This window comes from Schistocerca americana, chromosome X (genome assembly GCF_021461395.2).
Source record: "Schistocerca americana isolate TAMUIC-IGC-003095 chromosome X, iqSchAmer2.1, whole genome shotgun sequence".
In the NCBI taxonomy this organism is placed as follows: Eukaryota; Metazoa; Arthropoda; class Insecta; order Orthoptera; family Acrididae; genus Schistocerca; species Schistocerca americana.
Genome location: NC_060130.1, coordinates 441,583,612 through 441,596,434, shown reverse-complemented (window position 1 = coordinate 441,596,434; position 12,823 = coordinate 441,583,612). Strand labels below are relative to the sequence as shown.

Genomic DNA, 12,823 nt, shown 5'->3' with positions numbered 1-12,823 from the left:
CTCCAATTTGCAGATGATACAAGCTTCCTTATTAGTGGTAAAACAGAAGAAAACCTAAAAGAATCCGCTATCCAAACAATGAACAGTGTACAGCAATGGTTCAGCTATAACAAGCTAATTATAAACAAAGAAAAGACAGTAGCACTGAACTTCTACAACGTAAAGGGAAGACACCACCCAAACATACAAATAGAACTTAGGGCCAGATTTCTTGAAAGTGTTGACAGCACAAAATTTCTGGGACTCTGGCTCCAGAACAACACAAAATGCGAGGTACACATTGAATATTTGCAAAGAAAACTAAGCAAAACCTGTTGCATGATACGGATCTTAAAAAATTGTTGCAGCAAAGCCAGCCTGTTAAATGTATACTACTCCTATATGCATTCTGTAATTAAATATGGCATAATCTTCTGGGGCAATGCAACAACAAATATTAAACTTTTCAGGATGCAAAAGAGAAAATTAAGAATTATTGAAGTGTTAACAATACGAAATCATGCAGACCCATATTCAGAAAACTGCCAGTTCTTCCTCTTCCTTGCATTTTTATCTATGAAACATCAGTTTTCATCAAACAATATATTGATAGACACCCAGCTATCTTATTAAAAAATGAAGATATACATGCACACAATACAAGGCAAAAATCTGACCTTCATATGAAACAGGTGAGAATATCATTGTGCCAAAAAGGCACACTACATACTGGGATAAAGATTTACAATAATCTACCTAACCATATTAAATCAGCAGGTAAACTCTTTAGTTTTAAGGCTGAAGTAAAGGCATATTTAATTGATCATTGCTTTTACAGTCCGACAGAGTACATAAAAGCCAAACAACAAAAATAAAGATGCATTATGAGTATTCTACTTTTTTATGTTGCCTGTAATGTTTGTTGTATGTATGAGTCTTTGCTAAATTACTTCAATATCTAGCCCTTAGGTTTGCAATACAAACTGTATTTTATCTTGTAAATACCTAACCATGTCCAATATCCTTATATATAATCTATACATGTAGGATTTGAAGGACTAAATAAATAAAAAAATGAAAGATTAGTTGACACAAGTGCACTTAAAAATAAACAGATTCTACTCAACTTGTGTGTGAAGAAATGTTGCACTGCTGACAACTTGAAGTGGACATAAAAGTAGAGGCCTGACATGGGTGTGTGTCTAAGTATACTGTATGTTTGCCAGCAGAGCTAACTATCAACATCTTGGCGTAACATTTGGCACCAACTAACAACACAGAAGTAATATTGGCTAGAAGGCTGGGGCCCAGGTACCTGCCACTTCCTACACCATCCTGGTGGTTCTATTTGGTTGGCAGCCTGAAGGTTTTTCACTGGTGGAATTACTAAGTGTCGCTTGTGACATGCATAGGAATCTTCAGTGTACCTGCTCTGGCAGTATCAATATTTTGGAATGGTGGTTTATTCATCTCATGACGTGAATTTGCAATCCATATATAGCAATGGCAGAGTTAATATTTTAAGTTTTCTAAACAGTGGATGACATGGTTCATTATGATTTGCAATGCACCATATTTTAAATGATTTTTTTTCTGTATTTTTAGTATCTGCACTATATTTTTGGAGTTACCCTAAAAACAATACCATAACTAATAATGAATTCAAAGTAGCTTGTATATGTTACTTTTCCAGTGTCAATGTAAATTGCAGTTGATAATATTTGCACTGGAAATGCAAAGCTGCTCAGTTTGCTTGCTAGGTAGTCAATATGTGGTTGCCAGCTCAAATTTTTATCTATATTTAAACCTAAGAACTTGACGGAGACAACTTCTTCTATATCTTAGTCGTCATGAACAATCTTAATCTGCTCACATTTTAACTGGTTTTGAATTGCATCATGTCAGTCTTAGATATATTTAGACTCAACACCTTTAGCTGAAATCAAGTTCTAAGGTACTGAGGATATTGATTCCAGACACATTACAGGCAACATACAAAGTAGAATATTCATAATGCATCTTTATTTTTGTTGTTTGGCTTTTATGTACTCTGTCGGACTGTAAAAGCAAGTTTGGGAATTTGTTCTGAATCGTGATTTTCAACTAAGACAGAAGTACCATCTGCAAACAGACCTGACGGGAAGCTGATATTTAATGGGAAGTCATTAACACACAAGAGAAATAGGACTGGGCCTAATATGAAGCCTTGTGGAACACACTGAGCTAATTTTTTTTTCTTTCCAGTCAGAAATATAATATGCGCCATTTAAAGAGATGCTAACTCTTTGCTTTCTATTTGATAAGTAGGATTTAAGCCATTGTATGGTACTGGCGGTAATGCCATGCTTTTCAAGTTTGTAAAAAAGCATTGCACAGTTTACAAAATCAAACGCCTTTGTGAGGTCACAGAAAATTCCTGCCACCTTATTTCTCCTGTCTAATGATATACTTATTTTCTCACTGTAACTGTTCACTGCATCTATGGTGTTTTTCCCCTCATGAAAACCAAATTGATTGTTTAGCTTAATAGAATAATTTCGGGTGAAGTATTGGAGTTGGGCGAAAGCAAGCTCTTCAAATATTTTAGATATGACTGGAGAATTGAGATAGGACAATAGTTTCCTATGATCTCTCTTGATCCCTTCTTAAAGAGTGGTTTGACTTCAATGTATTTCAGTACCTTTGGAAAACAGCCCATTTCATAATATTGATTTATTATATGATCTAGTGGGTTTGCAATTTTATTTTGTACCACTTTAATAACTTTGGTAGGAATTCTGTGCCAACCTGCAGATTTTTTGTTTTTAATGTTAGGATTGCATTTCCTACATCCTCCAGGGATACTTTTAAAAATTTTGTAAAATTTTCAGAGTTTTCATTTAGGCCAAAGGGATTTACTTTTTTGTGATAACGTGTTACATCTGCATCAGACTTTGCTACATTTATAAATAATTCATTAATGTACTTGAGTTGAATTTACAATAGAATTTCCTTCAATGAAAACTTTTGAAATTTCTTGATTACAGGCTCTAACACCTAATCCAGATGTAATAACTGACCACACAGCCTTTGTCTTATTTTTATGGTTTAAAATATGCCAATTGTTTTGCTGCCTTGTTAACTCTTTAAAAATGGTTTTATGAAGTCTAAGATACACAATAAAATCCATAGCTTCACTATATTTTAATACTCTATGCAATTGCCTTTTCCTTACACTGTAAATATTTATGCCCTGGCTAATCCACTTTAATTTATTTGTAATTTTATTGCTGTAGAGCATAGGTGGAAATGTTTCATTAAAAACACCAAGAAAACTAGTAATTTTTTAAAGTTTTCATCTCTTGAGTTACAATGATAAAAAGTTCATTTTTTCTCTTTTAGCTTATTACTAAATATTAGCAAATTTTCTTTGCTTAAGTTCATTTTCATAATGGTTCTTTTTACCTGAAATGTTCCTGTCTGTCTGCGGCAGCACAATGAACAATGCACAGTGATCTGAAATACACAGATCTAGACAAAATTTATACGCATCTTCATATACAAAGAAACAAATAATTAGAACATTATCAATACATGCTGCTGATTGGCCACTGTCTCTGGTAGATTCAAAGAAATTCAATTTGAAACCATACCGGTATTTCTTTACAAGTCAGTGAATTTTGAAGCGTAGCTACTCTCACATGTGATATCAATATTAAAATCAGCAGCTATTATAGTTTTTTTTTCTTTTTTCCCCTACAAAGGTCTTCTAGCACAATTTGAGGCTTAGATAAGAACAGTTCTGTTGTTTACCTCCTTGGGATTATGTATATTGAGATCATTATAACATTTGCTCTTGAGTCCACTATTTTTATGCAACAACTCTAGTAGAGTATGCATTCTTCATTTAAATAATTAAAACAATTTCTGGTCTCATAATTTATATCACTATGTAGAAGTAGGCTATATGGGAGCCTCCAAGTAACTTGTTTCTTCTGCTAAAGCTACTTGCTAACCTGAAGTTCCCCATTTTGTTTAAAATTTTACTTGTGTTCTCAGTAAACCAGAGTTCATTTAACACTTACCATGCTAAGCACTTAACTGCATGCCACTCCCTGTGTGCTGGATGATTTTTTCTATTTTCAACAGACTTTAAATAGCTGTAAAGGACGTTTAGTTAGAGATACATAAAAACTACAGGTATGGTTTAAAACTTTAAGGTTTCAACTTTACATGGGTTAACAGTCATGTGTATGGGGCATATACTGTTTCCAAGAAGTGATGCGGATTTCTCCTCGATTTTGCGAAAATAAATTTTTGTTAAAAATTTATTTTTATTACTTTATTCAATTTAAATTTTGGAAAGTGATCATTTTACACTGAAAAGACATTTGTTATACCACTTGCAAATGAAGCATAGCTACATACACATGCACTATTTTGCATAGTGAACAACAGGGTGATAAAGCTTGAAGCACGGGGTGACACACAAACCTACATTACACTCACTGCACTCATAAAAAGTATCTTTCCTCCCAGCTTTCCCAGTAATGTTCTTTTGTTTTCCACTACACACTACACAACGTATTTGTGCTTTCTTCTTCCCTTCTGCCATTTCCTCACGGTTCGGAAAATGTTTCTGCGACAATCGAGCAATCGTTGCAGATCCATGAGAATCCTCAATTCTCTCTCCTCTCTGTAACACTAATGCATTGCAGACCTCCTGTATAAACTTAGGAGTGCTCAGTTTCTTCTCATTGATGCTATTGACCAAAATACAACCATTGGAAACTGCCATAATTATACAATGGAAGGCAAGCTTTCTCCACCACTTCACTGTTTTGTGATCAAGTGCTCCATATGATAGACGCTGATCAAAAAGGTCTACACCAGCTTTATGTTTGTTGTAATCCAGCACTGCCACTGGTTTCAACTTCTCATTGCCTTCTCTTGTAGCAACAGGCAACATTGAGGATGTGTGCCTGGTACTTATCATCCACACATTCCTCTTGTCTTTCCATCGCAATGCTAGCACATCGTTCTTGCGGCGAAATATTTGTCCACCCTTTTTGAGTTTACCCTCTTTGAGAGCCTTGGGCAATCCTTTTCTGTTTGGCATTACAGTCCCTACAAGACCAGTGTTGGCTCTAGCCAGTTCTTCGGCTAGCTGAACACTGGTGTAAAATCTGTCACCATATACAGTGTGGCTCTTACCTTGGAGTGAGCCGAGCAATCGCTTTACCACTGCAGAAGCACTGTTGTCCAGTTTATCGTCCCTTCCGTGGTAAACTTCAAAGTTGTATATGTACCCAGTTTTGGATTCTGCAACAATGTACAGCTTAATGCCATATTTGTTTGTCTTATTAACCATATAAACTTTGAAACCTACACGCCCTCTGAAAGGACACATACCTTCATCAATGGTTAGCGCTTCACCTGGTTGATAACTATCTTTGAAATTCCTTACCAAATCATCCAGAAGAGGCCTGACTTTATGAAGGGCATCAAAGTCAATTTCACCTTTCTTTTTTTGCTTTGAATTGTCATTTATGTGGAACATAGAGAAAATATTCAGAAATCTGTCCCTTGGCATAACATTGGGGCAAAAATTGCAGCTAACCACTGGATCACTACACCAGTGACTGGCCATACTTGGCCTCTCAATGATTGACTTGTGGAGAATAATAGCCAGAAACGTCTTTGTTTCAGCAATTGTTAGCGTCCTCCACTGCTTGAATCTAGAATTGGGCCCTAATTTGTTTTGTGCTCTCAGTGTGGCCAGCTTCTGCCTAGCATATAGGTTTGTTTGTTCCCTCATAATTGAAATAACCCTGTCATTTATAAAATGAGGAAAAAATCTAAATATTCACTAGACTGACTGAGTCCTACATTATTTAGCACACCATGAGACCCTGTAAATAACAAAATGTTTGGTGTTTGATCCACTATAGTTCAGTCATCCTGTGAAATGTCACTCAATCTTGGCCTCTTTCGATGATGAGTGGGGGGCAACACAGGCGGTGGCTCACCTTCATCCGACGACAAATCTGTGTCTGAAATAATACAGAACGTAACAGAACAAATCGCAACATGAACTGTCTGTGTTCTGCATCGATTTAGCAAGATGTTAGACCTACCTGGACTATCGTTATTTTCCGGCATTTCGTAATCACTGTCACTATCGAAATCCGAAAAATCATCATCAGTAGCTTCAGCAAGTACTTCTTCAATCATTTTTCGAAGTTTTGCATCCTCAACACTCGCCATTGTGAGTAAGAAGAAGATAAACAAGCAAAAACCAAAATATTAGCGCCAAAATCAACGGTAAACAAACGACAGGACACCACAAAACGCGTAACATACGCGTGAAAAACACACGTGAAATCGTTCGGAAATATATACGGATATATCGCATTACCTCACTAGGTGCTGCGATCTAGCGCAAATATGATGAACTACAAGCATTACAGGACCTACATGTTGTAGCGGGAACGCTAACAATGCGTTTGAAACACTAAAACAATGTGGAATGCGGCGGGACGTAATATTACGGCGGCCGCATTTTCTTCGTTTCCGCTCGCGACGTAATATTACGGCAGCCGCACGGTAAGTGTTAAACAAATAATTCTAGTATTTGCACATTCTGAAAAAATGATTACGAATTCGTCTATTTTCGAGCTTTTATTGTTTGAAGCACTAGTGTTTAAACCATTTGTATTTCCGTGCATGGCATATTTAATTTGACTATTACTTATATGCTTTATCACATTTCTTGCCAGATAATGGTTTGGTTTTGTCTTTCTTAATTCTACACAAGTATTTCCACCCCATCACTTCTTATCAGTTTCCTTTATTTTTTATGATCTGACAAGTACTTGTGAACATCTTACTGAATATTTTAGAGCCAAACCTATTCAGATGTTGACCATCTTTGGTACGACACTTTGCACTTCGAAATTTATTGGGATCAAAGAAAACGACTTCTAGTTTATTGCACTATTCTTTAATATTTCCGTTAATTCTCTGCACTCATCGATCTCCTGTACATAATGCCACTGATTACTATTCTGCAATTCGTGTAGAGGTCTGAATAAGGTTTTTTGTGTGGTTCAATATTTTTTTTCACTGATATCTCGAAGGGGAATTTGTGCCCACATGGATAAAAACATCTTTTGGGTTTCTTTTACTCTTGTCTGCTGCGTTCTCTTGAGTTTAACACGTTGTTTAGACGTTTCGGCAATTGATGCCTTTTATTGTAGTCAGTTGATGTTGGATCAAAAAATAAATAAATAAATGATACGTCCTGATTTTTGGTCGACCGTCGATTTCGGAGTTTGGAACGACTATGTTTTTCAAAAATGAGTCATCTATAATAAAGAATTCACTTTCGTCTTCTGCAACGCTTCTTTTTGTCTTTTTTGTGCGTCACGCAGGTCCACTTATATTTATTTAGTTCTTCCGTATCTTCAGTTTCTTTTTCTTTCGTAAGGGCGGCCGAATGTTTTCTTGGTTTTCAGTTGTTTCAGTTCCCCGTATTTGCCGATGTGGGTCCATCTGATAGTGGAGTTTTTTCACATACACAATGATTTTCACGTTCCAATTCAATATTTTCCTGTTTTACCAGCGTCACTTCTGCTTTCAGAGCGTCAATGCCACTTTGAAGAACACGAATAATTTTGTCTTTGGAACTTGATGCGGATGTTAACCGCGCATTTTCGTCACTTATACAGTAGAGGCATGTCCACTGAATATCGTCATTTATAAATTTCAACACACGTTTACACACTTCTTGTGTAACCAAAAGTTGCATTTAATGTACCGAATTCCTTTGTCTACACGTTTTTTACACTTTCTGCACGAAGAACCATTTAATTTCAACTGATTAAGGAGCATCCCATCACCACACAATCCTACGATACTACAGACTGTCCCATAAGAACATCTCAGCCATGCTCACGTTGGCACCGCCAGATAGAGAATGTACCTTAGTAAGTTACTACGGTACCTATTTATAGTACACCCTGACCATATCCAAGCTGTTCCCCACACCATCCACTATCTCTAATCATCTTTGGTGAAATCCTTACACAAAGGCCATAAACCATCAATCACCAGAAAAATTTTCCTAAAGCCCTGCACTTTCTCCTTTCTTTTAGAAAAACTTTCAAAATATATGATTCATTTTTATACAAAATAAATAATTGCCACCACTAAGAACATACAAAAACTTCTTGACAGCTGTCAACAGACGAGGTATCCAATATGGTTAACACTGTAAAGGTACTTTTCAGACATATTTACTGATACAACGAAGAAATCGTGTAAATCAGACTACTACAAGACGCAAAATTAAAAAATTCCCAATGCCTTTTGAGCACACCTTAATATCGATTTCCATACGTCATACCGGTAGCAAACTTTCAGAGAACAAAGAAACTAAGCATTGAAAATGAGTCTGCAGATAGAACCGGGGCAAACCACAGAAAGTTGAACATGGTGAGACCAAGAGGAAAGACCGTAAAGAAAGACTTTATGCTAAAGCAATATGTGGTTTATTGATGTGAACAAATAACAATTATTATTATTTTCATTATAACTAAATATTCTATGTTGTGATAATTAAGCATTTTGTTAATATTATATTAAAATATTTCTTGTAATTTTGTATATATTGTTATAACAACTGTACACATCCATGACACATCAAAGGCAGGTGCAACAGCAAGTTATAAACAGTGAATTACTATCCTTCTTAAATTAGCTCTTTACCATAATCGAACAGAACAGATGAGTGCACAGATAAATTCTATATTGCTTAGGATTACCCATGCACCCTTAGAATTAGGTGTTCCTAAACTAACAAAACTTGTGGAAAAGTTTAGAGTGTTCAGCAAATATGTGGATCAGTTTGAATAATTTTGGCAACACATGGAGTGATTTAAGTTTTAACTATACAGTAATATATTCTATTAAATATGAATCATTACAATTTTAAGAAACTCCCCCCAGGGGCCTCACAGTTCTTTTGTAAATTCAAGCGTGGCACACACAGGGCACCCAGCTATTGCAGCCCATTCTTTCTTCCTAGGCTGCATTTCCTTCATCACACCGCTCCCTCCCCATCCTCAATCCTTTCCCATTGCCCCCTCCTTCCCCTCTCTTGGTGTTGTAACTTACATCGACCTAGCTATCTAGCTGGTTCCCTATTGCGATTTTGTTCTTCTTGCCTGTCCTTTCACCCTTTTTGGCATTTTGCCCCCCCCTCCCCCAATCCTCCCCCCCCCCCCCCCCCCTCCAGAGTTTGACCTCCGCTTCTAAATTTTCTGTCTTTCATGTGAGCCATTTGGGGAAGAACTCCCCGCTAGTGTCTACAGCATGGATTCCTCTCCCCCCTTTATTTCCCCTCTTCCTTCAGCACTGTACCCCCCCTTCTCCCTACTACATCACAAGCACGTGTAGCCATTCCGTGTGGTGGGGCTGTTATGCACCCATCTGGCTGAGCCCCCCAACAACACAGGGGTCTCAGTACTGATACCTGAGCTGCTACCTCCCACTGTATGCCATGGAGGGGGTGCTTGTCATCCTGGAGCATCGGACATCCCAGCAATGTCCGCCCTGTCAGATGGCCCTTGCTGTTGGTGGGTGGTGCCCATGGGGAGAGCCCCTGATGGAGTGGGTGGTATCAGGGTGGATGCTTGGCACATGAAGCGCATCAAGCTGAAGTCATCTGACTGTTCTCGAACGGCCATCTCTTCAAATTGTAAAGGATTATTGTATGCTACTTCGTATGACCCTGCAGCCTTCCCTTCCCTTTCTACACCCTGGGAGGAGGGCCATACTCGCCATGTTGCAGTGAAACACTTTCCTGCTACCTGGTCTGTATCAGGATGGATAGGAACATATTTACAGCCACAAAGATGTTGTTTTTGTTGAGAATATTGAGGACAGGTTTGGTGAGCTGGAGTCTCTCAGTAAGGTGTGAATGGGCTCCCTGTTGATCAAAGCTTCTTCTGCTGCCTAATCTGCAGCCCTTCATACTTTTGATTGTCTTGGCAACATCCCAGTATCTGTAACCCCTCACTAGTCTCTGAATATGGTCCATGGAGTGATTTTTCATAGGGACCTTATCCTGAAAACTGATGAGGAACTCCAGGCTAATCTGGAGCAACGCAGCATTTGTTTTGTTTGATGTGTTCAGAGGGGTCCTGAAGACAACTGCACCAATATCGGCGCCTTTTTCTGTCTTTTGAGGGAGATTCCATCCCAGAGAAGGTCAAGATTATGTGCTACCGATGTGATGTGAAACCTTATGTCCCGCCACCCATGAGATGCTTTTGGTGCTTGCATTTTGGGCATATGCCTTCCCGCTGTATGGTGGACCCTCTGTGTGGTGCTTGTGGACACCCACTCCATGAGGGAAGCCCCTGTGCTCCGCCACCTGTGTGTGTCAGTTGTTATGACCACCTCTCTCCATGGTCATCAGATTGCCCAGCTTGCAAGAGAGCAAAGAATATCCAAGAGTACAACTCCCTGGGCCCGCATCTCGTGGTCGTGCGGTAGCGTTCTCGCTTTCCACGCCCGGGTTCCCGGGTTCGATTCCCGGCGGGGTCAGGGATTTTCTCTGCCTCGTGATGGCTGGGTGTTGTGTGCTGTCCTTAGGTTAGTTAGGTTTACGTAGTTCTAAGTTCTAGGGGACTTATGACCACAGCAGTTGAGTCCCATAGTGCTCAGAGCCATTTGAACCATTTTTTACAACTCCCTGGATCACATATCTCGTGTTGAGGCTCGCCAAAAATATGACCGACTCACCCAGTGTCACTTTCTTCTAATTTTGCCCCTGTTAAAATCTTCCTCCCCCTCCTACCTCTTCCTTACCAGTCCCATCCCCCTCTCCCCTCACCCTCCCCCTCCCCCACCCATGCAGTTTCCACACCCTCCCATCTGGGTGCCACCTCACTTCCCTGGCTGAAGAAGTCTCCCCTTCTTCAGCACCCGCCAGTGATGTGGCTCCATCCCAGGACCCCCCCCCCCCTCTCCCCCTCCTGCATCTCTCATGCCAGAAGCCTACTAACACAACTCGGCCACAAGCCTCACTGTCTATGCGCCCCAAGGTCATCAGCTCTCTTTCGGTTCCGGATCTTGCAGAAGTCTGCTCTCCCTCTGTGTCCTGCCCTCCTCAGCCTCAGAAAGAGAAGAAGAAGAAACGTAAGTCCCAGGACAAACCCCTCCCCCCCCCTGGTGCCCTGGTAGTGCCCTCTCTCCCATCGCAACCTGAGTCTGACGTCTTATATATGGATGTCACCCCATCCTCTTCAGAGATGACCACTTAACTAGGTGACATGACCTCCCCTCAGCTTCTTTGCCTAACCTGGACTCTCGCCACACGCTAATCCAGTGTAACTGCAGTGGATATTATGGTCACCTACTGGAAATACAACACCTTGTTTCCTCTTATTCAGCGTTCTGTCCTGCCCTGCAAGAAATACACCTCCATGATGACCACTCTCCAACATTTCGTGGTTATTGGGCATTCTGTCGGAACTTTGCTGGCCCCAAGATAGCATCTGGAGGGGTTAGCACTTTGGTTCACACTGATGTAATTAGTGACTGAGTCCCCCTTCATACCAACTTGGAAGCGATAGTGGGTTGAGTCCAAATGACACCAGAAATCGCCGTTTGCAGTGTCAAACTCCCTCCAGGTAGGCCACTTCCTTATGTTGAACTGTCTATCTTAACACAACTCCTGCACCTGTGTCTCCTCCTTGGGAACTTCAATGCACATTACCACCTGTAGGGAAATGCCACTTTGACAGGTAGGGTCTTCTAATTGACCAATTTATTATAGACTTTGATTTTTGTCTCCTCAATGACAGTTCCCCTACCCACTTCAGTGCTGCTCGTGGCACCTTTAGTGCTATTGAGCTCACGATCTCCTTCCCTGCTCTTATGGCTTCCCTACATTGGTCACCCCATGATGATATTTGTGACAGTGACCATTTTCTGGTGATTCTATTGTTCCCCTGACACCACCAGGTAAACAGGCCCCCATGTTAGGCATTCACACAGAGCCAACTGGCCTTTATATATGTCTGCTGTGCACTTCAATACATCTCTTTTGGATTACATTGATGCAGTTGTGCAAGGTGTCTCTGCCACCATTCTTCATGCTGCTAGCACTGCTATCCCCCTATCCACAGGTCCACCTCGTCATTGACTGGGACTGTGGTGGGCCAATGCTGCAGCAGTTGCTATCCAGGACCACCAACAGGTGCTGCAGCAATTTAGACACCCTTCACAGACCAATCTTAGTGCTTTTAACCATCTCTGTGCTAAGGCTCACTTCTTATGAAGCAGAGTAAAAAGGACTGCTGGGAGTGCTATGTTTGCTCCCAATGGACATATGCCTGTTCATCCCAGGTTTGGTCCAAGTCCTGTAGTCTTCTGGGCTGCCAGCAACAATCCACTGTCCAGGGTCTTATCCTCTAGGGTGCTCTGTGTACTGAACCATCAGTCCTTGCAGAACACCTTGCAACACACTTTGTGACAGTTTCAGTGTCCTATTCCTATACGACTATTTTTCTTCAGCAGAAATTATGAGTTGAACAAACTCTTCAGTGTTTAAACCCCAACCATGCTGAATCCTATAATGAACTCTTCACTAGAAGGGAGTTCTTGCAGGCTCTTACCTCTTCACATGACATCCACAAACAGATAATCCAACACTTGAACGTTTTTCAGAGGCAACATCTACTCAGGGTCTTCAACTGCATTTAGCTATGACTGCCTTCCCTTTGCAATGGTGAGACAGCATAATTATCCCCCTCCTTAAGCCCCGGAAGAACTCAACGTCTCTAGACAGTTACTG

General features: G+C 40.1%; 1 protein-coding gene across 1 annotated transcript; it reads right to left on the bottom strand.

Moving 5' to 3' along the window:
• Nucleotides 1-872: 872 nt before the first annotated feature.
• Nucleotides 873-5,776, bottom strand: LOC124556066 (piggyBac transposable element-derived protein 4-like). The gene is made up of 3 exons (XM_047130095.1): nucleotides 4,457-5,776; nucleotides 1,938-2,064; nucleotides 873-889 (listed from the first exon to the last, which is right to left on the bottom strand). The coding sequence occupies exons 1-3, from the start codon at nucleotides 5,774-5,776 to the stop codon at nucleotides 873-875; spliced, it is 1,464 nt and encodes a 487-aa protein (XP_046986051.1).
• Between the last annotated feature and the right edge of the window lie 7,047 nt (nucleotides 5,777-12,823).

Coding starts and splice junctions, on each gene's coding strand:
- LOC124556066 (XM_047130095.1), bottom strand. CDS start 5,776: ATGAGGGAACAAACAAACCTATATGCTAGGCAGAAGCTGGCCACACTG. Junction 2,065..4,456: donor ATGAGTGCAGTGAGTGTAAT/GTAGGTTTGTGT, acceptor ATCACGATTCAG/AACAAATTCCCAAACTTGCT.